Below are 24,956 nucleotides of genomic sequence, written 5' to 3'. Positions count from 1 at the left end.
GGCGTGGCACAAAATAGAGAAGAATAAATGAATATCAGAGACAGTAAGGAATGCTACTTCCTGGATTGCTCCTAATGGCTTGCTCCTCCTAGCTTGCTCTTCCTGGCTTGCTCAGTTTGCTTTTTTGAACACCCCAGGACCAACCTACATAGGGGCAGCCCATCTCATAATCATTAATCCATGTCAGTCATTAATCAAGAAACTGTCCACACACAAGCCAATCTGATGGAGGCATTTTTCCCCAGTGAACTTTCCTCTTCCCAGATGACCCTAGGTTGTGTCAATCTAGTAAAAACCAAGCAGCACACATGCCTTGCATGAAAGCACGAGGGCTTTCCTAACTTCATCTATGCCTCAGGCATGCTCAGGCATCTCTACGGAGACCACCATGGTATTTGTTTGTTATAGACGTCCTTCTGGCCTGCCACTAGCCCTTGACTTGTGATAATCACATCTTTATATGTGATGTGAAGGAGACTTTCGTTTTTTATAAAATCTTACAAAACAGATGGACCATCGCGCCTGCCTCTGTAGATATTACAATGTGTTTGGAAGGCAGGCGTGTTTGGAAAGAAGGACACAGGTGGAGCTCTCTGTCCATGCTTCCTGCGGGAACGGAAATCTCCCCAGGAGGAGATGCACTTCACAGGCTCACCATTCTGTTACCTTTCCTACAGACATACACAGTCATTTTTAATGTTCCTCACTAACAATCATCAGCATCCACTGAGCACTGGCTAGAACCGAGTGTTATCTCTGTGGGCACCTCCTGTTTGCTTCCCGTACAAGCCTGTGATGCACATCATTGTTAGCATTCTGTCTAAACTCAACCCCACAGTTATCTGGCAACAGCCAGATAGGCCTAACTCACTGTAAAAGGGGCTGCTGGTCCCCTCCTCTCTCTCTCTCTCTCTTGCATCCCTCTTGCTTCTCTCTTGCCCTCTTGCACTCTTCCTTTCCCCCTCCTTTCCCCATTCCCTTCCTCCCTCTCTCCATGTATTCATGGCTGGCCTCTACTTCTCTACTTTCTCCCTCTCTCTGCCTTTCTCTGCCTCTACTACCCTCATAACTCCCCTCCTCATGCCCTGAATAAACTCTATTCTATACTATACCATCGTGTGGTTGGTCCCTGGGGGGAAGGAATGCCTTGGCATGGGCCCTCTGAGACATCCCCTTCCCCTATACCTGACTACACACCCATAGAACATATTCTCTCTCTTTATCCTTTATAAACATATCAATCGTAGCCTTCACTTATGCAACAGGTGAGGAGAGAGCCATAGGTGCAGTGTTAGCAACTGAACTTATAGCAGGCTCCAGAACTGAGCTCTTAGCTGCTCTGTATAGAGACTTCAGCCTTCCTAGGGCTCCCCCAGCGCTGGCCCCCCCAACCTCAGCTCATCAGATTCTGTCTCTGCCTGGGTTGAAGAACTCTCAACCCAAATCAGGCCTACAGGTGGGAGGTCCCCTGGGACTGGCCAAGGTGCAGAACTGCAGGTTCACTGTGCTATATCCCTTTGCTCCTACAGGCATCCAGGGATGAGGAAGTGGCCCCGCCAGTATGAATGGTTCTTCATGAAGATGTGGGTAGAACATATCTGGCTTCAGAAATGGTATGGAGGTATATCTGACATCCCGAGGGAGGAGTACTTCAAAGCAGCTCCAAGAAAGGCCTGATAGTAACACAAAAGTCTTGGGGTTTGCATTAGAATGAAGACCTCTGAAGTAAAGAAGCCAGACAGTCTCTGACTGCCGTCTCTTTGTTTGAAGGGTGCCCAGCTGCCCTGTCATCCTACAGCAGAATGAGGAAGGATGAACAGGGAGCCTTGGGCTAGAGCTGAGATTCATCGGAGTGGTCCTTTGCTGATCCATCATCCACACAGGCACTCGCATAGAAACGTTTCTGTTTACGCCGTACTCAATCTAGACACACCCATTTGGAAATCGTGGTTGTCAAAATGGAAGTGGTAGTTCTAAATCTGTCCTTTAAAAACAAACAAACAAACAAACAAATGACGCCTGTATGTAGCATGTTATTGCCTTGTATCGTGAGAACATTGTATTGCTTACCATCCACAAGTCATGCCTTTAGATGGAAGCTCACTGCATAAAAAGAGCTGGGCACGGGTTTACATACCATGGCTGTGGGTTCGGGGCAAGGTGGGAGGCTTTTTGTCAGAAGGTTATTCACTGTGTCACTGAATTGAAGACACGTTTTCTAGAACGTACAGGTCACTTGGGGAGCCTTCCTCCCACCGTAGTACAGCAAGTAGAGAGAACACATGCAATTCTGTGCCTGGCCTGCTCTGTGTGAGCAGACTCCAGCAGAACATTAACAAGAATGAGGTAGCTTTGCCATTGGGCTTCCGGGATCCCAGTCGTTCATATTTCTGGTAGGAAGTGCCCCTCTACCGTTCAGGAAGTGTGGTAAGAAGCACCTCCTTCCACGTGAAGTAGCAAAGACAGAGGAGAGAGTGCAAGGGAGAAAGCGAAGGCAGAAGGAGCCCAAGAGTCTGCTCACTGCCTAGCCTCAGGCCAGACCCTCAACAGAATCACCTCACTTAAGCCCTACCCAGTCAGATGCACATCTTGGTGTCTCTTTCAGGCCAGGAGACTGAGGCTTAGAGAGAGCCAGTCGGCACCCCAAGCTCAGGCTCCTGTGTTCACAGCACACGATGGGTGAGATGCTCCTTCTGTGCTTTCCAATTTTAAACATGAGTTACTGAAATGCACAGAGGGTCATCAAGCACGGGTTGTGATTTTAAAGGACAATGACTAATATTGGCCTGCTGGAAGTGCCCGGTGCAGGGGTAGGGAGAGAGCATGCTTTGAATTTTTTCAACAAACCATTTACAAGAGTTCCTGGCATTCAGAGGATACTAAACTGAAACTGTCTATGTGCCTGACTGGACCAGAGTACACACCACCAAGGCCGAGTTTTCTAACTTTCCACAATGGCTAGAAGTTCTCTATGATGGATCAGTGTATATTGTATAACATAAAAACATATCACCAATGTAGGAAATATACACATCCTTAAAATAATTTTGTTTGACATAGTAGGACATGAACAGAGTTTGTGCTGTTAAAACATATTTAAGTACTAATTACTAGACACCTAGTAGAGCTGCAACAATCCTGTTTTTATTTGACATAAGCCAGTTCACAAGAGTTCCCAACAATCATTATTTCTAATACATAATCATAGGGTAGCTTTGTTAGAGGTATTTCTTATTTTTAGAGTTTAAAATTATTGCTACTCCCAACTTAGAAGAAGGTGGAGGGCTAGAAGAACAAACTGCAGGTTACAGGTGCTCCATAGGTCAACCTCAGACATCAATCCTTGAAGCTCCACTCCTCTCATGGCTTCCTCATCCTGGCTTCCCAACCCACCTCACTGGTCCCTTTTGCTATGTTAGCTTGTTATGAGTTAGCACCTTAAGGGCTCCTAATGCTTCAAAGAGTAGGTTCCAATTAGAAACCCCAAGGAGCATTGTCAGCTATTTATCAAAACTACAAGAAATGAAATCTGAATTGTCTGGACTGCAAGAACAATGGGCTTGAATCAGATGGTCCCTCTTCAGGCAAATGTGTTTCAGCAATTCTCCAGGAATTTATATAAAGCAAATTTAAATTTGTAGCTTTAGACATAGTAATATGGCAAGAAAAAGAAATTAAATATGTACAAATTAGAAAAAAAGGAATAAAAGTCTCCTTATTTACAAGGACATGATTAATTAACTACATGGAAAACTGCACATAATCTACTTTGAAAAACCAGCAGAAGAGATGGCTCAGCTGTTAAGAGCCATGGCTGCTCTTCTAAAGGACCCAGGTTCAATTCCCAACACCTACATGGCAGCTCACGACTGTCTGGAACTCCAGTTCCAGGGTATCTGACAGACACATGAAGACTTACATATGATGGGACCAGCAAGATGGTTCAGCCAGTAAAGGCGCTAACCAGGCAACTCTGATGACCTGAGTTCAATTCCTGAAACCCAGCAATAGTGGTGGAGAGAACTGACTTCACAAAGTTTTCCTCTGACCTCCTTCTGTATACTATAGCAAAATGTGTATACACACACACACACACACACACACACACACCATTCACACACAATTAAAAAAACACACATGAATTATCCTTAACATTAGAAAACTAGAATCAGCTGGGCATGATACTGCACATCTTTAATCCCAACACTTGGGAGGAAGAGGCAGGCAGATCTCTGTGAGATTGAGGCCAGCCTGGTCTACACGGCAATTTTCAAGATGTCCAGGGTTATGTAGAGAGACACACCCTTCTCTTCCTCTCCCTTTCCCTCTCCCTCTTCCCCCTCCTCCCCCCACATAAATACACACTCTCCTGGAATCAACTAGATGTCCTTTAATCCTTTGATCTGGTGTCTGGCAAGTCAAATCGTGGCATATCTAAACCATAGACTAGTACTCAGCAATATAAAGTAGCTAATTACTGATACAAGTAGCAGCTTTTGTGAATCTTCAGAAGATTATGCTAAGTGATTAAAGCTAGCCATAAGAGTGTTCGAATCATATAATTCCATTCATGTAACATTCTGAATGTGACCTTTAAGAATGAAAACTTTTCATAAGGGGGCCACAGAGTGAGGCAGGAGAACCTAACTGTAAGTGGACAATGACGGATTCTTATGGCTAGGGAAGTACCCGTATCTTGACCTAAATCATTATTAAATTGGAAACTGGGTAAGATGCATACAGGATCTCTTTGTATTATTTCTTAAAACTGCATCTGCCTCTTCAATTATCTATAGCATCTAAATTACCTCAGAGGGGAAGTATTTAATGGGAAAACTCAAGTAGACATTCTTGTATGTGAGTCCCTAAGGAAATGAACTGTTACATATCAAAATGTAGCGAAGAGGACACAAGATGAACTGCTGCATATCAAAATGTAGCAGAGAGGGGACATTTCCTTTGTTTATCATTAATATATATACATATTTGCTGGAGCCATGGAACTCTTCTTTTAAAAGTTTTCTAAATGTATTCAATTTAATGCTGAACACAAATGACTAAAAACGTGTGGCGGGGCATGGGGTACTGTTCAGCAGAGCCTTTGCTTAGCATGAAGCACGGGCATAACCTCAGCACCATGAAAATGAAAACTGGATAGATGTGCCTGGATGTGCTGTCCAAATTTTCTACGAGACATTTAGAAGAGATGGGTTTCTTCAAATTTCTGACATATATGTGTTGAATATACATATATATATAAGTAATCAAGTCTGTAGATAAGGTTTTCTGGCTGCATTACCAATAATCATACTCTAATTTGGGTGGGGATATTCTTTGCTAATGTATTTGTCATGGCTTGCCACAACCACAAAGCTAGCACATATAGTGAGATTCTGTTGCTCCTGGTGCCCACATACATTGGTACACATTGACTCTTGGTGACTGTGTTCTTTTAGGATTGAAGTGTGTTCCTGAAGCTGTCCCCAAAAGTCTTATGTTTCACTGTTAATAACATAGCTGTCACTAGTGAAGTATTTATAGATAGCAGACTTCTCTAGGATAACCTATTGATGTTCATTCGATTGCTGTAGCAAGTCGTTCATGGGAAACTTAATTGTGGTTTGTCTGTCTTGAGTAATGCATGTGGAACATAAAGTCTATCTTCATGCCAGGTATGTCTGTTTCTACTATTTCATTCCTAGTACAGCTTCTGTGCTTGACTATACTGTCCTAAATATATTGGGTAGTTCTACATATTCTTTTTAATGTACTGTTATTAACAACATTACCAGGCTCCTAAAAGGAGCAGAGGCTACTGCAGTACATCTGCTGAAAACCCATCCAACAGAAAGAAAAGAATGAGCAAGCGACTTCGTTTGTACCTCTTCTCTGCTGAGACTGATCTTGCTGCTTTGCCCAGGCTAAGCCTGAAACCCCAGGCTCAGGCAATCCTCTGGAGTCACTGGAACTCACATGCTTTGCCATCGATCATGGCTGCTGTGACTTTATGAGGCTCTGAGTTATGGAAACTTTATTGGCTGACCTAGAAATCCTGTTGTAAATTCCAGCCCAACTATGACAGGAGTACAAGGGACCCCATTCCTGACTGCCAGCTGCACTCATGGCTGTGCATACATGGGCAGCATAAATGGGCTTAGTGGGGGTTTTCTTTTAACTAAAACAAAGAGAAGAAAAGAAAGCATGAAATTAAGAGGTGGACTTGAGAGTAAATCCCAGGGGAGCTGAAGGGAAAATTAGGATGGAAGAGTATGATGATATTTCTTTGTAAACACAGACTAAATTGTCAAAGAGTAAAAATACATAAATAAAAAGAAATGCTGTTGTTGCCACGCTTTAGGTTTCCCAGTCTCAAAGTAGTTTCCAATTGTGGTGTTTTAATTGTGTGTGTGTATATGTATGCATACACTATATATATATATATATATGTATATATAGAGAGAGACATGTTTGCATATGTACATGTTTTGTATGCACATATGCATACAGGTGTGCATGCACGCTATGTGTGTGTATTTACAGGCCTGAATCCAATGTCAGGCATTCTCCTTAAGTGCTTCCCACTTTAATCTTTTAAGGGTGCATGTGTGTTTGTGTGTGTATGTGTGAGTATATATGTATGTATATGTGTGTGTATGCATGTGAGTGTGTATGTGTGTGTTTATATGTATGTATGTGTGTATGCATGTATGCGTGTGTGTATTTACATATATATGTGTGTGAGTGTATGTGAGTGTATATGTATGTAATATAGGTGTGTGTGTGTGTATGTATGTGTGTGTACGTATGTCTGTGTGAGTGTATGTGTGTGTATATATGTATGTGTGAGTGTATATGTGTATGTATGTGTGTATGTGTGCATGTGTGTATGTGTGTATATGCAGGTGTGCACACAAGAGATCAAAGGAGGACATCATGTGTCCCATTCATTACTCTTTACCTTATTCCCCTGAGACAGGGCCTCTCTGAACCTCAGCTTGACTGACAGCTAAGCGATCCTCCTGTCTTGGCCCTCGACAGAATGGGGTTGTAAGTGTGTGGTGATGAGTTTGACCAGGCCTGGATTTTTACATGGGTGCTGGGGATTTGAACTCAGATCATATATGTGTCTAGCAGACACTTATACTGGCTAAGCCATTACCCCAGCTCCCTCGACTTTGTTTTTAAGACGAGGTCTCTCACTTACCCTGGTGCTTACTGAGTTTGCTGGACTGGTAACCCAGTAAGTTCCAGCAGTCTGTCTGTCTCTGTTCTCCCAGCACCAGGCTTACAGGAACCCAGGTCCTCATCTTTGTGCGCTAGGCACTTTACAGAGTGAGCCAACTCCCCAGCCCCTGCATTGGCTAGTTTGTTTCCTTTCGTTTGGCTTTTAGTTTTTCTAGATCCGGTTTCTCTGTATAGCCCTGGCTGTCCTGAAACTTACTCTGTAGACCAGGCTGACCTCAAACTCATAGAGATCCACCTGACTCTGCCCTCCAAGTGCTGGGATTAAAGATATGTACCACCACCACCCGGCATATTTACTGTTTTTAATACAGCTGTTATTCCTACAGACCAGGACTAGGAAAAGGTCCTATTTTATACATGAAAAAAGACATCAAAGGTCGTATAAGAATGTGGAGCACCCATGAGAATGCACCATTGTGGGGGGCTGAGGCTTCCATAGATCCACCAATATCTCTCCTTAGGCTAACAATTCCAGCTTGCCCCAGAGTGGGATGTGGGTCTTCCTGCAGCAAGGTTGGGAAATGCTACGCACCCACCTCAGTCCTCAATCCCTTGCCCATAACTTGGAGAAGGCTATCTCCAGAACTGATCTCCCTCTAACTGTGAGCCCAGACTCTTCCTCCTTCTACCCACACAGCTCTCCTGCATCCCGAGTAGAGGGGCTCTTCAGGCTCCTTGCCCAACACACCTATTCAGAAGGGTTAGAGAAGCAGAAGAGGTCTATAGTGGACAGCAAGTCAATGACCCTGCCCTCGAGACACTGCATTTTATAAACACAGAGTAAGCCTATGGACATCAAGGTCCATCAATTCGGCCAGTATCCTCAGCATATGCTGTTGCCAGGATAACTACATAACACACTCCATCCTTGGACAATTTCTGTATTTATCTCTGTGCTGACTCTCTGTGTATTTATCCATCACAAGGTCTGGCTCCCATTTTTAAACCTGAAGTCCACATTGTTTAAGGTTCACATCTTTAACCGGGCATGCCCTCAGAGGATATCTTAGACAGCAGCCACCCTTTCTCTTCCTGTGGAACGGCTCTGAGTGTTGGCAAAGCAAAAATTGTTATATGACAGGTGGGAACAGGTACAGGAGCAAGAGGGACAATGAGAGGTAGTTATGGGAGACTTCTGGCTGTTCCTAGGAGTAACCTTGAACTCACTATGCAGAAAAGAGATCACTTTGAGTATCTGATCCTTCCACCTTTGGGCATGTTTCTGCCTCAACATGAGATTACAGGCATGATCAACCACATCCAGGTTTGTGTCCTGCCAGCATCTGAACCCAGGGCTTCATGCATGCAACTTAAATATTCTATCAACCTAGCTACATCCCCTGACCCAAGAATATTTATTTTTAAAGAACTGTCAAATAAAAACTTCCAGGGGTTGTTTTGGACTGAACTCCTACACTGAGCCCCAAAAAAACCAGGGTAAAAATTAAGATGGAGTCACAATTGCTAGAGTGTTATACCACCATGCCAAAATGAAAACAGGGCACTAATACAATCATCTGAGGAATCCGGTTTAAGGGATATTGTGATTTTAAAGGAAATGTCTCCCACGGGCTCATGGTCTGAACACTTGGTCCCCAGCTGTTGATGCAATTTACAGAGATACTAAAATATTTGGGGTGGGGCCTAGCTGCAGAAGTTCCAATTACTAGAGGTGGCCTCTGAAGGCCATTGCTGCCCCTCACTCCTGCCTGGTTCTCTGCTTTCGAGCACAGCCACACAACGGTAAACAAGCAGAAGAGAGATCAGAGAGATTGGTTTCAATGGATGGGATACAATGACAGAAATAACCGGGCATGCAACAGTCATTTATTTTGTCATTGGTGTTATCCTGACTCTACAAGCTGGAAACACCATTTCGCTTCTTGCTTCTTGTTTGTGCTTCCCTGGGTGCTGTCATCCGAAAAACCCTCCTCCTCCTCCTCCTCTTCCTCCTCCTCCTCCTCCTCCTCCTCCTCCTTTCTGTCAGCTCACTGGAATACCTACTCTGGTCTGTAGTGTCTTCTCCCATTCTAGAATCTTAAAATTGGCTTGGAGACAGAGTTGACTTTCAATTCATTGCTTCTCCTCACAAACGTGAGGGGTTAGTTTTTACCTCACATAGAATGAGATTAGGCTCACCATAAGGGCTACAGTGCTGGCTGTGCCTCGATATCCTTCATTTTTTCACATCCCACAGAAGCCATTTGTCTACTGTTGGATCCCCCAGGCAAGACCCGGAGGTATCTGAGAAGGAATGATTTCACCCCTTGCTCTGACCTCCCTTACCTGCTCCATGTCTCACGGCGGTTTCTTCATCTCCTGGACATTTCTAGATAAACTGAGGGACCTCTGGGAGTTTCTAACAAAGTTGCAGTTTCCAAACTTGGGGCTTTTGTAAGATGACAGTGGCAAAGAATTAGTGCGCCCCCTGGTGACTGACCAGTGGAACTTTATTTTCAGTCGCTTGTCCCTGAAACAAACATTAAACCCCATCTTGACTCAACTTCTTTCCTTCCCCCATGCTTTGGGAAGTCCAATAAAGACATAGGTGAGTCCAACTCCCCACCTCCTGCGGTTGCCTCTCTTACTTCTTCAATACCCGCAGCTCAGCTACTGGGGTTGCCTCTCTTACTTCCTCAATACCCGCAGCGCAGCTACTGAAGCCCCCGCCTGGCCATCCAGGGTCCAGATGCAGGCTGTAGGGACAGCTACTTGTAAAAGATGAGGACGGGGAACAGAGAAGCCTTTCCCGACTGTGCTTACTCAAGCCTTGTGTGTGCCAGAGGCTAGCAGTAGATGACTGGCTGATTGTTAGAATTGCTTCAGGTTAGAGAACCTTGGAGACCAGACCATACAGACACAGGTAGTCCTTTAATCAGAACAATGGAGGACACAGGCCACTCCTGAGGAGTGTGCTGAGGAGTGTGTGTGTGTGTGGGGGGGGAGTTGGAGTTTTATAGGGCAGAAAAGGGAACTTCGGTGGTGGGAGATTACATCTGCTCCGTCCCCCGACCCCCTCCCGCAGTCTTGAAGGTTGTAAACGCGGATTCACCAAGTCCTTACTTCCTCAGAAGATGCTATCTTTGTGTTAACTTACCTGTCCTGGAGTTTCTCAGCTCTCCGGAGGCTTCAGGGCTAAGGCCTTTAGCTGTATCAGCACCAGATGTTTTAAACCCCCACAGACACCTGGAGAGGCTACGCAGCTGCTTGCACTGGCTCCCAAATATACGGCCCCAAACACAACTATGTCCAACAGTTTGTGTGGGTTTTTCTCTGTAGCCATTGGCACCCGAGTCAGAGAGAACATTTCCTTTGATGTCTCTCTAGCAGAGAGACTGCAGTGACTGCCACAAACAGGCAAGGCCAGCTCAGGGGCCACAGTTCCCTTCAGTAAGGCAAAAGGGAGCTTTTCTCCATTTTTCTGAGAAACAAGGAGAGAGGGTTAATGATCAAATTTCCAAAACCAGTTTCAGTTGTCGTGATACTTCACTTCCTTCTGCCTTCTATCTTATCCTGTTGGTCCATCCCCCTGTCCCAGCCTTCCAAGAGGAATAGCGCTGAGCCCTCAAAGCCTCTTCTTGTTTCTGTTTTCTTCAGCATTTTGCTGTCTATAAAGTAAACCTCTGGTACTTGGTTCCAGGGAAAGTTACAACATCCGATAGAACTAAGAGTCCTCGGACTCCAGAGACACAAAGGAGGTAATCAAGATCTTTAAACTTACAGTAACGTGGTCTTCTGACAACTTCTAAGGCCAAAATTCTAGATCTGTCTTTTTATTTTAGAATTTATTTTTAAATTGTGTGTGTGCAAATGCAGTGTTGTACGTGTGAATGCAGCACCCACAAAGGCCAGAATCAGGCACCAGATCCACTGGAGCTGAAATTACAAGCAGTTGTGAACTGCCCCCAAAGGCTGCTAGGACCAGAATCCAATCTGCTGCAGAGCTGTATGGGCCCTGAACCTCTGCACCATCTCTCCATGCCCTCTAGATTTAGATCTAGCTTGTGCAAACGTCACCTTTTCATAAATACTTGGAAAAGATCACATATTTATCTTGAATGTTTCGTGGGCTTTGTTTGGCGTGGGACATGTTAATCATTTTTATTGCTTGTCCTATAGTGTCCTATATTCTGCACTATCCTGATGGATATCGCTTATAAAGAAAATCTCTTTCCAAACGCTTTTCCTGAAAAAGCAATAATTACCTCAGAGTAAGAAAGCGCCTTCCCTGCCATGAATCAGGCCTGCATATAAGCAACAGACAGCGCCAGCTGTGAGAGTAACTGGAAACTGTAAGCCTCTCAAGGTCACTGTGCAGCTGTCTGAGGTCATACAAAAGCCATTTGGAGCCCTTTCAGCTTTCTGGAGTAAGCAGGGGGAGGGCCAGAGGGGGACTCTCTCCTCACATCCTAACACATCAGAAACTTTTTGAACCAACTTGGCAAGAATGAAAAGCTTCACCTATGCCTGGGGGTTCTGAGTCTTTGATCCAGAAGTTTTCCCACACAGGTGCTGCATCCAGATGAGCTCCATCACAATGCTAATAGCCGCCCTGCTTCTCAGTCCCAGGCTCAGCCCTGCATCTAGCCTGTAGGTTAGACTCTCACAGGAGGCCTGTTTACCATAAGATCATGGTTCTCAGCCTTCCTCAAGGGGCTCGAGACCCCTTTGGCAAACCTCTCTTTCCAAAAATATTAATATTACAATTCATAAAAGTAGCAAAATTACTGTTAGAAAGTAGAAATGGAATCATTTTATGGTTGGGGATCACTACAAAACAGGGGTCACAACATTAGGAAAGTTAAGAGCATCGAACGTAATTTGGTTTAATCTTTACCTACATGTCTCTTTCCTCAAAGGACACCCTAACGTGTTTCTGGTAGCCTGCCCAGTAGTTCCAGTGATCCATGCTCTCCTGATTTAAAGTGCCCTGCGGCATTTTACTAAGTCCGCACAGTGACCCCACAAGTCCAACTTCATAGTCAGGGCAAAGCCACTCTAGTCCCCAGAGGAGCTAATGAGCCACACAGCTGGGATGAGCAAACACACGAATCTTAAAAAGCAGAATGAGGGGGCTGGAGAGATGGCTCAGTGGTTAAGAGCACCGACTGCTCTTCCGAAGGTCCTGAGTTCAAATCCTGGCAACCACATGGTGGCTCACAACCATCTGTAAAGAGATCTGATATCCTCTTCTGGAGTGTCTGAAGACAACTACAGTGTATTTACATATAATAAATAAATAAATCTTTTTAAAAAAAAGCAGAATGAATGACTGGGTGGTGGTGCCTTTAATCCGAGCAATGGGGAAGCAGATGCAGGTGGATCTCTCTGAGTTTAAGACCAACCTGGGTTATATAGTTGAGACCTGTCTCAAAAGGAAAAGATGGAGGAGGAGGAATAAGAGGAGGAGGAGGAATAGGAGGAGAAGGTGGAGGAGGAGAAGGTCTAGAAGAGGTTGTTTACCTAAATTCAAAAACAGACAAATGGAACAAAGTCTTTATTTCCCAACAGGAAACGCAGTAAAGTGATCCATAATCCAGACTGGGTCATCTGCTCCTCGTCAGGAGACCGTGACAACTAAATGCTTCATGTCACCGATGGAGCTAACATTCCTGGCCCTCTTGCATGGTCATGAGACATCCTTTAGTGACGTCCTATATTGATTTAATTGCAACCATGTGAAGTTTGGGGATGCCCCACAATGACAATTACCAATTTCTCTGCTTAGGTAATAGACTGGGCTTCATTGCTTTAGTTATCTGCTGCTCTGATGCGGATCACCTATGCGCACAGCCCAAAGTGGGTACTGAAAACAACACCCATAAGCCAGGCATAGTAGTATATGCCTGTAGTCCTGACTTTCAGGAGGCAGAGGCAGGAGGATGGCAAGTTGAGGTAAGTATGAACTATGCAATGAAAGACTGTCTCAAATAACCAGAAACAAACAAAAATCCACCAGCATCTCACTTAATTTCAGATGCTGGGAACCTTACATGTGTAGATAGCCCTGGCTTTGGACAGCTCACCCCTGCTCCAGAAGATCCGGTGCCCTCTTCTGGCCTCCTCAGGTACTGCACTCATGTGCACCAATCCACACACATCAACACATAATTTTTTTAAAAAAACATAGAACCAGATACAATATCATATGCCTGTAGTTCCAGCTCCTTGGGAAACTGAGGCAGGGAACTCACATGGATCCAGGGGTCTGAGATCAGTCTAGGCAGCATAGTGTGACTTAGCTCTTTAAAATAAATGAATAGGGATTGTGATCGTAGCTCAATGAAAGAGCATGGGAAAAATAGATACTATATAAATATCCATCTACCCATGGAGTGAATAAGTATTGCTTCAATGTTCATCTTCCCATGGGTAGAATAAATGTTGTTTAAGTGTTCTTCTACCCAAAGCTATCTACAGAGTCAATGAAGTTCCTGTGAAAATATCAAAAGTCGAGCTATTTTAAAATAGACACCTATAATAGAAACTACGCATTGTTTCCGTGGCCAAAGGAAAACTGTCACTAAGGAAAACTGTACTTCTATTCATGTGTGACAGACATGTGGAAGACCTTCCTCAGAGGCAAAATAGGATCACCTGCGCCAAGTGTGGCAACGACAAACACAATAAGGTGAGGAGCATGGCATGGGAAGGGGAGGTTTGCTCACCTGCACTATCTGGGAGTAGCCATCCGGATCGGCTGCACCAGAAGCACAGCTTGAATAAAGGATACCACAGCCCCCTACAAGGACCTGTGCCCACAAACAGGCCAGCCTTAGATCGACCCCAAGTCACTTTTGTTACAAATCATTGTTGCAGCCAAGGATTCAAGACATCAGATGAATTCCTTCTTGTCTTTTAAAATTCCCTTTGCCTTAGCCTTTGGAACACACCATGGCTTACGGTGGCACAGGAGACACACACACACCTCCAACATGCTAATATTCTCAGGTAGGTAGTGTCATCTCTCTGATAGACTTATTTAATTGATGATGGTGTGAATTCTCTCATTTGGGGTGATAAAGCGTTTTTGTTTTTTGGGTTTTGTTTTTGTTTTTGTTTTTGCTTTAATAATGACCTCTGTCAATTAAAGCAGCACCAATTAAAACTCTGGAAAGATTTTTAAAATTAAGAATACAAAATAAGTCCCTGGGTACGCCGCGACTTTGTTCACAGAGTGTTCGCCTGGATGAGACGGGTTGAATCCCCAGCGCCACAAGAAACTGAGCAGAGAGGTAATCCGGGAGTGAGGGAGGAGGCAAGAGAGTCAAGGAGATCAGGATCCTAGTGAGTCAAAGGCCAGCTTGGGATGCACGAGACCCCGCCTGCAAACCAAGATAGAAAGAAACACAAAACACAGTGGTGGAGCAGTGAACTTAGAGGCTCTGAGTCTGAAAAGGAGAGAGTGTGAGATGGGGGAGAAGCAAGGCAGTATGGGATTCTGGATGAGTATGTAAAGTGGTGCTGACGGAGGCTTAGAGAGAGAAATGCCTGGGCCTCAGACAGGACTAGGAATCGATCCTATAATCTCCAACCACACTGGAAACCTCCTGATCTACAACACGTGAGGGAGGGTACTCAGAGGGTTAGTGGGCAAGAGGGTAAACCTGTTGCATGTTATTTAAAACTTACCTTTGCCCCAACCCTTGAAACACACCATGGCTCACCATGGCACAGAACACACACACACACACACACACACACACACACACACACACACACACACCACTGCTTATATATTTTTTTTTTTTTGGAAACAGGGTTTCTCTGTGTAGCCCTGGCCGTCCTGGACTCACTCTGTAGACCAGGCTGGCCTCGAACTCAGAAATCCGCCTGCCTCTGCCTCCCAAGTGCTGGGATTAAAGGCGTGCGCCACCACTGCCCGGCTTGCTTATATTTTTTAAACATCCTTGTCCCACCGTTTCCTTATGTAGCTTTGCCTATGCCTGTCTTAAAGCCCCGCCTACTCTCTGTAACGACCAATGAGCTTCTTTGTCCCCCCTCTTTTTTGCCCATAATTTAGTTGCCTTATTCCGACTTTGTAATAACATATAACATTTGTACATTAACCTTCTGCCTTTGCTCCAGTCTTTGTCTTAATCTTAAATGTGTATTTACATATTTTAAAGTGTTCAACACCAGTTTGGTGACATTTCCCATTTCATCTGAGGGCGATTAGCTACTAGTCTCTGTGAGGAACCTGACAAGGCAACATAAGCAAGAAAGGAAGAAGGAGGGAAGGAGGCAGGAAAAAAAAAGGAAGGATTTATTTCAGCTGTCCGGAGGATATGGTCCATCATAGTAGGGCAAGTGTGGTGGTAGGAGAATGTGGCTGGTTATATAGACTTCACAGTCAAGAGGCTGGGAAAAATGGCCACCGATGTTCCACTAACTTTCTCCCTTTTATGCTAAGAGGGCCCCACTGCCCATGGGTGGCACGGCTGACTTTTCCAACCTCAATTAGCTTAACCTAGACAATCTTTCAGACACACCCAGACACTTGTTTCCTTGATGATTCTAGATGCTGTGAGATTGATAATCAAGAGTGATTACCACAATGAGAGAGACACTAGTCATCCCTTAGGGGGGCACCTCCAGTTGATGGCAGAGTTGGATAAAGTACCGCAGGCAGAAAGTATGCTCTGCAGGACGTGGTATTTTATAAAAAGAACTTGGATCACACTCTCAAACTGTGTTTGGAAATGACGGCTCTTGTTACTTTGCTGGTATTCTGTTTATGTTTCCTGTTGCTGTGGTTAAACACCGTAACTTATTGGAGAGGGGCTTTATTTTAGCTCACAGCTCCTGGCTACAGTCCCTCGTGGCAGGGACATAAAGGTGGCAGGAGCTCCATCAAGGCAGCTGACCATGCACACAGTCAAGAGCAGAAACAGAATAAATGCACTCAGGCTCATCAGTGGTGGCTCTCTCTTTTCATTCTTTTTAGGGTCCAGCCCATGACTGGTACTATCAACATTCAGAATGTGTCTTCCCACTTCAGCTAAGGATGGAAATCCCTCACAGGTGTGCCCACTGGCCAACAAAACCTAGGCGATTCCTCCTAGAGACTCGTTTCCCAGGCAACTCGAGATTGTAGCAAGTTGCCAATCAAAAATCACTATCATAGTTGGTTTTTGGTTTGGCTTTGTTTTTAAGATTATTTGACATTTTATCTGTAGGGAACTTTTTTTCTTTTTCTCTTTTGCTATTAAACCTAATAGTTTTCAGGCTGGTGAGATGGCTCAGAGGTTAAGAGCACTGACTGTTCTTCCAAAGGTCCTGAGTTCAAATCCCAGCAACCACGTGGATGGTTCACAATGGTCTGTCCAGCTACAGTATACTCATATACATAAAATAAATAAATAAAATCTTTTTTTTTTTTTTTTTTTGAGACAGGGTTTCTCTGTATAGCCCTAGCTGTCCTGGAGCTCACTTTGTAGACCAGGCTGGCCTCGAACTCAGAAATCCACCTGCCTCTGCCTTTACAAAAAAAAAAAAAAAAACTAATAGTTTTCTTAACTTACGTCACAGAGTTGATATTTTGTAGGTCAATTTTTCCAGTACTTGGTGTAGCCATTACTTTTCCATTGCTGCAACCACAGTACCTATGGGAAACAACTTAAGAGAGGGAGAATTTTTTATTTTCTGTTTTTTGTTTGTTTGGTTTTGGTCCATGGTGTTCTAACAGCTCTGTTCACTGGGGGAGAAGTGTGTGAAGGTTGTTCACATCTTGGTAGACGGGGAAACAGACAGTGGGGCAGGAATGGGAGAAAAAATAATGGTCAAAAGCCCACCTTTCATGACCTTCTTCTACTTGCTAGACAGGACTTGTTAAAGAGCCCAGAGCCTTCTAGATTAGCACCATCAGCTGCAGACCGAGCATCCAAGCACACACCTGTGGGGCATTTCAGTGTCACACCATAATACCTGGGCATTTCAGTGTCACACCATAATACCTGGGGAGTCCATTCACCCCTGAGGTGGGTTTGTTTTCCTGTCTTCCTGCTCTTCTTGTCAGTTACCAGACTAATGTTGTGTCTAAGCAGTTGCCCTTCTTGAATCAATAAACATGAAGTCTTTGAGCTGAGTTATCAAATTGAATGCTCAAGAATGCTCAACACTAAAAATAGCAAATTCAAACAAATTTTCATTCAGTTCTCCAGTATGTCTTATAATTGTTTTGAAAAACGATTACAATAATAATTTATAATATTCACATATATAATACAAAATAATCTACAATAGTAAATTATAACAATAATGTCAGATTGGAGTTAGCCTAAACTATTCAAGATTGTTTGAGAAGTTGATTAATTCTATCTTACTTTTTGAATTATGAAGTATATCATTATAATATACTAGATATTCATTCATTAAAAAGCCATCTTTTTTATTTTATTTGAAGAAATAAACCACTTCTATAATCTATCATTTTTCCTCTCTCTCTCTCTCTTTCTCTCTCTCTGCCTTTCTCTCTCTCTCTCTCTCTCTCTCTCTCTCTCTCTCTGTCTCTGTCTCTCTCTTTCTCCTTTTCCCACTGTAAGAAATAAAATCTGGAGGTTTATGTTCAAAGATGTCTTCGTTCAACTTAGGTCCAGAAACTGTAGAAAACCCTCAAGCCTGATCAAGACCTGGCTGTGCCCCACCCCCACCCCAACCTAAACTCTGCTCAGCTACCGGCTTCAACACACACCCAAACTATAAGTTTAAAATAGAGCATGACTAATGGCCACTCTTACCACAGGCCACGTATCTGATACGCTCTGAGATAATAAACAGGATGTAGCATGCAGAGATGAACTCACGTATAGTTTCTGTTGAGAAAAAACACGGATGTAAACGATAGCGATATGGCACCCTCCTGATCGCTCAGTTAGAGAAGCAGAGAGGAGGGCAGTGTGTTAGGGTTGAGAAAACATCAACATCGGGGCTAGAGAGATGGCTCAGTGGTTAAGAGCACTGACTGCTCTTCCAGAAGTCCTGAGTTCAATTCCCAGCAACCACAGGGTGGCTCACAACCATCTGATGCCCTCTTCTGGTGTGTCTTGAAGACAGCTACAGTGTACTCACATCAGAAAAGAAAAGAAAGAAAAAAAAACATTCTCTGTGTTGGTTGACTGACAATTCACTAGGTTCCTTCTAGGGACCAAGGTTTATGGGAGGCCGCAGGTGGCAGGTGGGCAGGCAGTGTGCATAAAGAGGATTGCTGGATATCCCAGCCCCCCTTCTCCCCTCCCCCATCTTCTCTCTCTCTCTCTCTCTCTCCCTCCCTCTCTCCCTCTTCTTCCCTCCTCCCCTCTAACACACACTTTAGACCTAAGCGTATTTATGCCAAGCGTCCCCACAAGACCCTAGTCTGGACCTGAGATCTCCACATGCACCCACCTGTCCGTCATTTATTTATCCTTCCATCTTTAACTCTGCGGCAGGCAGAAGAGAGTAACACAACAGCCCGACTGAAAACCTTGTGCCCTTGAGAACAGTAAAAGGTGAAGCAGTGCCAGCAAACCTTATCTGATCTCTCATGATGTTGTATTTTCTATCTCACCCTGTAAAAATAACCATGGTGATACAGAGAGGTCTGAAGCTTCATCACAAGGAGCTCAGCCAGGGAGAGAAGGCTCCGCGCAACGCCACTGACTGCCTCGGCATCCTCAGTTAGACTCAAAGTTGTGAACCGTAGATTTGTTGGTGTTCTCTCTGTCGATATTTGTTTCGTTTTGTGCTTTAGAAGTTTTACCTGAGGAGACACTGCTTGGCACGGGACTCTCAGTTGGGAACTCTGCTGGCCGCCTTACGGGGGATTTCCACAATTTCCTCCGGTTGTTTTGAGCACCTGGATTTGAAGATGTGCTAGCTACCTTCTTACCTACCAACCCTCTTATTATTTACTCTTGTACTTTGGCCTGCTATATACCCGATAAGCTCACTCATTCAGAACTACAAGTAGGGTTAGGGTTATTGTTGATAAGTCCCCAGACCATAACAGGTCATCTGGCTTCACGAATAGACAGCTAGGAGCCAAAGAACACGGGCACCTTCTCAGAGCTGGACGAAGAGAAGAATTCTGTTCTGAAGCTCCTATGAAAAACCCTACAATTATGCAGACATTTCGACTTCAACTCGTCGAGAATTTATTTACAATTTTGACACTGCCACCCCATGTTTTTTTGTTGTTATTGTTTTTTGTTTTGTTTTTATTTGTTTTTTGTTTTAAATGGAACGTCACCACGGGTAACATACAAATGGCTCTTTTTTTTTTTTAAGATGTATTTATTATTATAAATGAGTACACTGTAGCTGTCTTCAGACCACCAGAAGAGGGCGTCAGATTTCATTACAGGTGGAGATTTCATTACAGGTGGTTGTGAGCCACCATGTGGTTGCTGGGATTTGAACTTACCACCTTCGGAAAGGCAGTTGGTGCTCTTACCCGCTGAGCCCCCACCCCCATGTTTTTAAGATAATAAATGCGTGAGGTCTTAGGCCATTGAGTTTGGGTGTTTTGTCATACAGGAAGAGGAAGCTAGTACAATACATAAGGGTGATAAATTTATTCACAGGGCAAACAAGTGAAGGCTGAAAGTTACTGCTACAAATCAGATCTTAGTCTCCTTGGAGCTCTTTGGTTGAAGGCTCACACCTCAGCTGACAGAGCTTCTGGGAACACCTGGAGGTCAGAACGTAATTGAAGTCCGTCCTTAAGGTTATGTGATGAGCTATCTCTCCCTTTCTTTCCTCTCTTCTCTCCCTATCTCTACTCTCCTTCCTGACTACCATGAGGTGGGCGGCTTTGCTCTCAAACATGTTCACCACATGTCCTGCCCTGAAGCCAAGTGGTCAGAGGCCGAACCTTGAGCCAAATGAATCCTTCTTCCTCGTCAGTTAGCCAGGAATTTTCTCACAGTAACTGGAAGCTGACTAACACAGAACTCAACTTAAAATAAACCTCAGTTTACAAGAATGAGCAACACCTTGTTCAATTCAATTAAATCAGGTGGCTCTGGAAGATTTTTCAAAAATAACGAATATAAAACATGTTAGTTCTTTATGGCAAAGACCTAAATAGTAAAAATGGGGCAAAATGGAATGAAGTACAGAGATAGAACATACAACTTTTCTCACCACAAATTTCCTATTAAGGAAATAAAAGTTTGGACTTAAAAAAATTAGAATATTTGAAGCTTTAAATTGAGATAAAAATAAGCTGTAATGAACAAAAGATATATCACAATACCAATGCACATCCAGTTGAGTGACCAAACAAACTTAGAATGGTTGTCTTTATAACTGTAAACATTAGAAGATGTTCATCAACAACAGCGCAGGGAGTCGTAGCTGAGTGAAAGAGATCTTGCTTGGCTTGTGCAAAGCCCTGAGTCCAATTCCCAGCTCTGTAAACAAACAGACAATATTTTTAAGTCCAAAAGATATATCTTTAAAATGTGTATTACATTATTTATTTATAGGAAGATAGCATGTGCATCCCACCATGCTTGTGGAGGTATGGGTCCCAGGAATCAAACTCAGGTTATCGAGCCCGGCAGCAAGGCCTTTACCAATTAAGCCATCTCACCGTCCCCGAAAAATCCTGGACAGCATCTGAAGAAGATGATGGATGTTCATCAGCCAGGCTTGCTGCTTCTTATTTTGAAAGGAGAACAATGTGATCCATATAGACACAAACATTATGAAAAATTCTTATTGACCAGGACTCTGAGCCATTTGTATTCACTTTATGCAATCTTATCACAACTCTCTTAATCAATCACTGCCTGTTAGTGATTTCATGAAAATTTAAAGTTAGTCACTTTTTTTAAGTTCTCATAAGGAAGTATCTTGAGACGTCTGTGCCTTTTTAATAGTTGGGCGTTTTCAGTCTTTTGATGTAGTTAATAGCTAGTGGGAGTCGCTCCCGGGCTTGCTTTATCTATTATACGATTAAAATTCATGAACTTGACTGAAGATAAAAACTGCCTTAGATCTGAGAAGTCTTTTAACTGGCTCTCAGCATAAAGATAAACTGAAACAGACAGTGAGCTCTCCTGTAGATACCCTTGAATGAAGGTGAAATAGTGGCAGCCTCCAGTCCAAGCAAAATGCAGCGCACCTCACAGGAAATAAAGGATAGTTGATTCTGAAGCCAAACAGAAGTGGCCATAACCTGGAAGCTCAGATTAATTCTTGTTCTAGCATGCAAATGGTTTCATGAAGTTTTTATAGTTACAGAACAAAAGAAAGTCACAAATTAAAGTGCTTCTAAACACACTGGTGAAAAGGACAGGTGGGTGGTCACAGCGAACTTAGCTGTGTTTTCAGGTGCTGTCTCGTGCTGTCAGTTTTAGCATTGGAATTGATGAAACTCATGAAAGGTCAGTTCGTATGTTTCCAAAGCATCTCCTTGAGAGTCAGGTAGTATTAGGTAAGACAGAGGTGGGCAGCGAATAACTAGTAAGGGGCCAAAGGCAGTCTAAAATAAGTTAGCTCTGGCTCTACAACATTGCACCACTTTACAATTCCAAAGTTCTATTCTGCCCCTCATCCTTCCAGAATCTTTAACACATCTGTGGCTTTTTTTTTCTAGGAACTTCAGTTCACACAAAATATTCATTGTAAAACAAGAATGCTTGATTTTCCTTTTTTTTTTTTTTAAATTGAAGCAAAATCCACAAAACAGATTTAACCATGTTAAAATTAAACCCAATTTAGTGGTGTTTCATATATCCAATCATATTGTACAGCAAAAAAACAATCTTTTTTTTTTGAAATTTCATCTTCACAGATATTTAAACATAGTCACCAAATATTAATAATACATGAACGTATAAAGACTGCAATTGTCTTAGTTAAAAGAGGCCAAATATCAAACAGCTATCTGTCCCAACTCTTTGTCTTTTCTGATGCCAGCAGGGACTTCCAAATCCTGTCAGTGGAAGTCAGCAAAGATCAAAGGGTCTTAATGCTGCCTCCGAGGAAAGAACAGACTCTTTGCACATTTTAATAAACCAGGAATGTGCAGTGACCTGCAGGGCAGATAATGTTCCCCAGGTTTTCCAAGAGACAACAGTAAAAACACTCAGACTACCTCTGATAGGTAGGGAAGTCGACAGTCACATGGATGGCATACCGGCTTGTGTTTTTCGGTGCTGTGCGATTTAATCTGGTTAAGTTTCCAATCAACTAGCAACATCAAATAGCAGACTCTGATATCTGAAAAGGCTAGCGGTTCATCTCAGTTCATTAAGAGTTTGGTTTCACCTCTGAAAGAACTCTCATCTTCCCTTCTTCACTAGGGTCTGGCTCACCACCAGTGTCTCTTTGGATCTTGCTCTGTAGACCAGGCTGGCCTCGAACTCACAGAGAATCCACCTGCCTCTGCCTGCAGGGTGCTGGGATTAAAAGCATGAGCCACCACTGTCCAGCTCCACTGTCTGGTAACCAGTGCCTCTTATTAGCAAAAGTTAGCAGGAAGTCAGGTGACGAGAGGTAGAGCTCTCCTCAGTCTCACACTGAAGCTGATTCTCAACTTTAGGCGTACATTGCCACACAGAACAGAGCTACTGTGCATTAGAGAGGCAGCCAGCTCCTTTGATTATTCAGCATCCATACCCTTCAATAACGTCTAAACATCCCTTCCCCAGCAAGGCTCATGCTGCTCCCCTTAAAATGCAATTATGCTTTCCGCAAGTGGCCAAACCTTCATCCTGCAAAGCCTTGTTCCTATAATCTTTCACTGTGTTTCACTAAGAGATATCCAAACTCCCTTTGCGTGGTTCAAGACCTTTTCTCCTAGGTCATCAGTCATCCCAGTCTTTTGGTTTAAAGGCCTGAAGACCCTGACTGTCTAGTGATGGTCTCTTGTAATAAAACTGTTCATCGAGTGAATGGTCAGTTCTTTTGGGAATAGCACCATCTTTGGAGGTAATCGTTGACGTCTTATTTTGGAACATCTAAGTCACAGTAGTTGCAGTAGCTAATACTGTGTGTATGTCTGTGTGTGTCTCTGTGTATGTGTTTTGTGTATGTGTTTTGTGTATATCTACGTGTGTCTTTGTGTATATGTCTGTGTGTGTGTGTGTGTGTGTGTCTGTATGTGAGTGTGTGTGTCTCTGTGTGGGTCCATGTGTGTCTATGTGTGTCTATGTGTGTGTCTGTGTGTCTATGTGTGTGTCTGTGTGTGTCTATGTGTGTCTGTGTGTGTGTCTGTGTGTGTCTCTGTGTGTCTGTGTGTGTGTCTGTGAGTGTGTCTGTGTGCATGTGTATGGAGGAAGTGCTGTGCACTCCATATCTCACCTGCATCCTCCATCCATTGTGCAAAAGCAGGGGAGCCTGGAGACGTGGGCTGATGTCCACAGCACAGGACATCCTGTCTACTCTCATTATAGTCCTCATCTGCTGAAGTTCCTCTTTGGTGACTATTTATAGAACCTAAATATCTCCACAAATGTTATCTGTCCAGGAGAACCACCCACATGTTACTTCCCAGGACTCTGTGTTGTACTTTCCAGACCCCTGACTGTGTAGCTGAAAGACCCCCAGAACTTGGGAGATCCTTACTCAAGTCTCGGGATGACGTGACCACCCAATGACTCACGAGAGACCGAACTTGCTGCAATTACATGAGGTTTATTGGGGATACCGGTACCGGGGTCAATCTCATGACCTTGCCAGTCAGAGGAGTTCGACCAGGAACACAAGAAGTATAGGGTATTTAAGGGAAGCTGGGGGCGGAGAGAGAGTTACCCAGGAAACAGAACATAAAAACAGTGGAAAATTTCAGAGGGACCTGACCCAAGGTATTCAGTTAGGGAGGGGAACACATTCATTCTAGGAATGTAATCTTCATCTACTGGTTGACAGGGTGGAGAGTCTCATAAACCACTAGACCTTCATTCTTAGTTCTGCCCTCATTGTGGATCATTCAGGAGGGGCAGGTATGGGGAACCAGAGCCCTGAGGCTCTGAGTTCCTGGAACTGGCTATTTTATATTTCTGGCTGGCTACAGTGGCCCTCCATGTCCTTTTAGGTAAAGGTTATACACCATACATTTGTATTAAATGCCCTCATTTTAAATTCTAAGATTCTCCAGCCTTTCATAGCCAACCTTTCACTCCTGCCCACAAACAGCTCAGATGGTCTCCTTAGCCTTCTCCCCATGCAAGAAGTTAGGCCCAGGGTGTCCTTTCCCATTGCCTTTCAGGCACACTCTGCAACTGTGTCTCCCGTGTGGTGCCAGTGTATAACAGATTCAGTTGCAGTCTTCCCCCCAAGGACCAGTCGTGGGAAGCTCCTGGTGGACCAGGAAAGATATGGACTCCCTGTTCCTCAGGCCCCTCTGAATTCACCATGCACTCCTTAGTGCCATCATCTGTTCCGATATTAGCTTGCCCACTTAATACCAGGCATAAAGTAAATACAACAATAAACAGATCTCCATGGCTTCATGGGGACTCTGTCACAGAGAGGATCTGTCATTTGCTATCGGTAAGACTTTGACTGAACCACTCAGGTCTTTAGGTTATAAGTTCCTCAATGTGAGATGGTCACAGAGCACTTACTTCATCAGGATGTGTTGAGGCTGAGTGAATGAATACACACACGCACACACACACACACACACACACACACACACAGACATACAGACACTCACATAGAGACACACAGATGTACACACACAGACATACACAGAGACATATAAACACACACACAGA

The 24,956-nt window shown here is 43.8% G+C and overlaps 1 protein-coding gene across 1 annotated transcript in view; it reads left to right on the top strand.

Annotated features, from left to right (window-relative positions):
• Creg2 (cellular repressor of E1A stimulated genes 2) overlaps positions 1–3,722 on the top strand; it is a 36,752-nt gene extending 33,030 nt beyond the window's left edge. The window contains exon 4 of the mRNA XM_031367293.1: positions 1,530–3,722. Within this exon, the coding sequence (XP_031223153.1) occupies positions 1,530–1,677 (148 nt within the window). The 3' untranslated portion in view covers positions 1,678–3,722. The remainder of the gene's footprint in view (positions 1–1,529) is intronic.
• The last annotated feature ends 21,234 nt before the right edge of the window (positions 3,723–24,956 follow it).

This window comes from Mastomys coucha, unplaced genomic scaffold, assembly GCF_008632895.1.
Source record: "Mastomys coucha isolate ucsf_1 unplaced genomic scaffold, UCSF_Mcou_1 pScaffold14, whole genome shotgun sequence".
In the NCBI taxonomy this organism is placed as follows: Eukaryota; Metazoa; Chordata; class Mammalia; order Rodentia; family Muridae; genus Mastomys; species Mastomys coucha.
The sequence above is the reverse complement of the archived record's forward strand: the minus strand, read 5'-3'. Positions and strand labels throughout refer to the sequence as shown.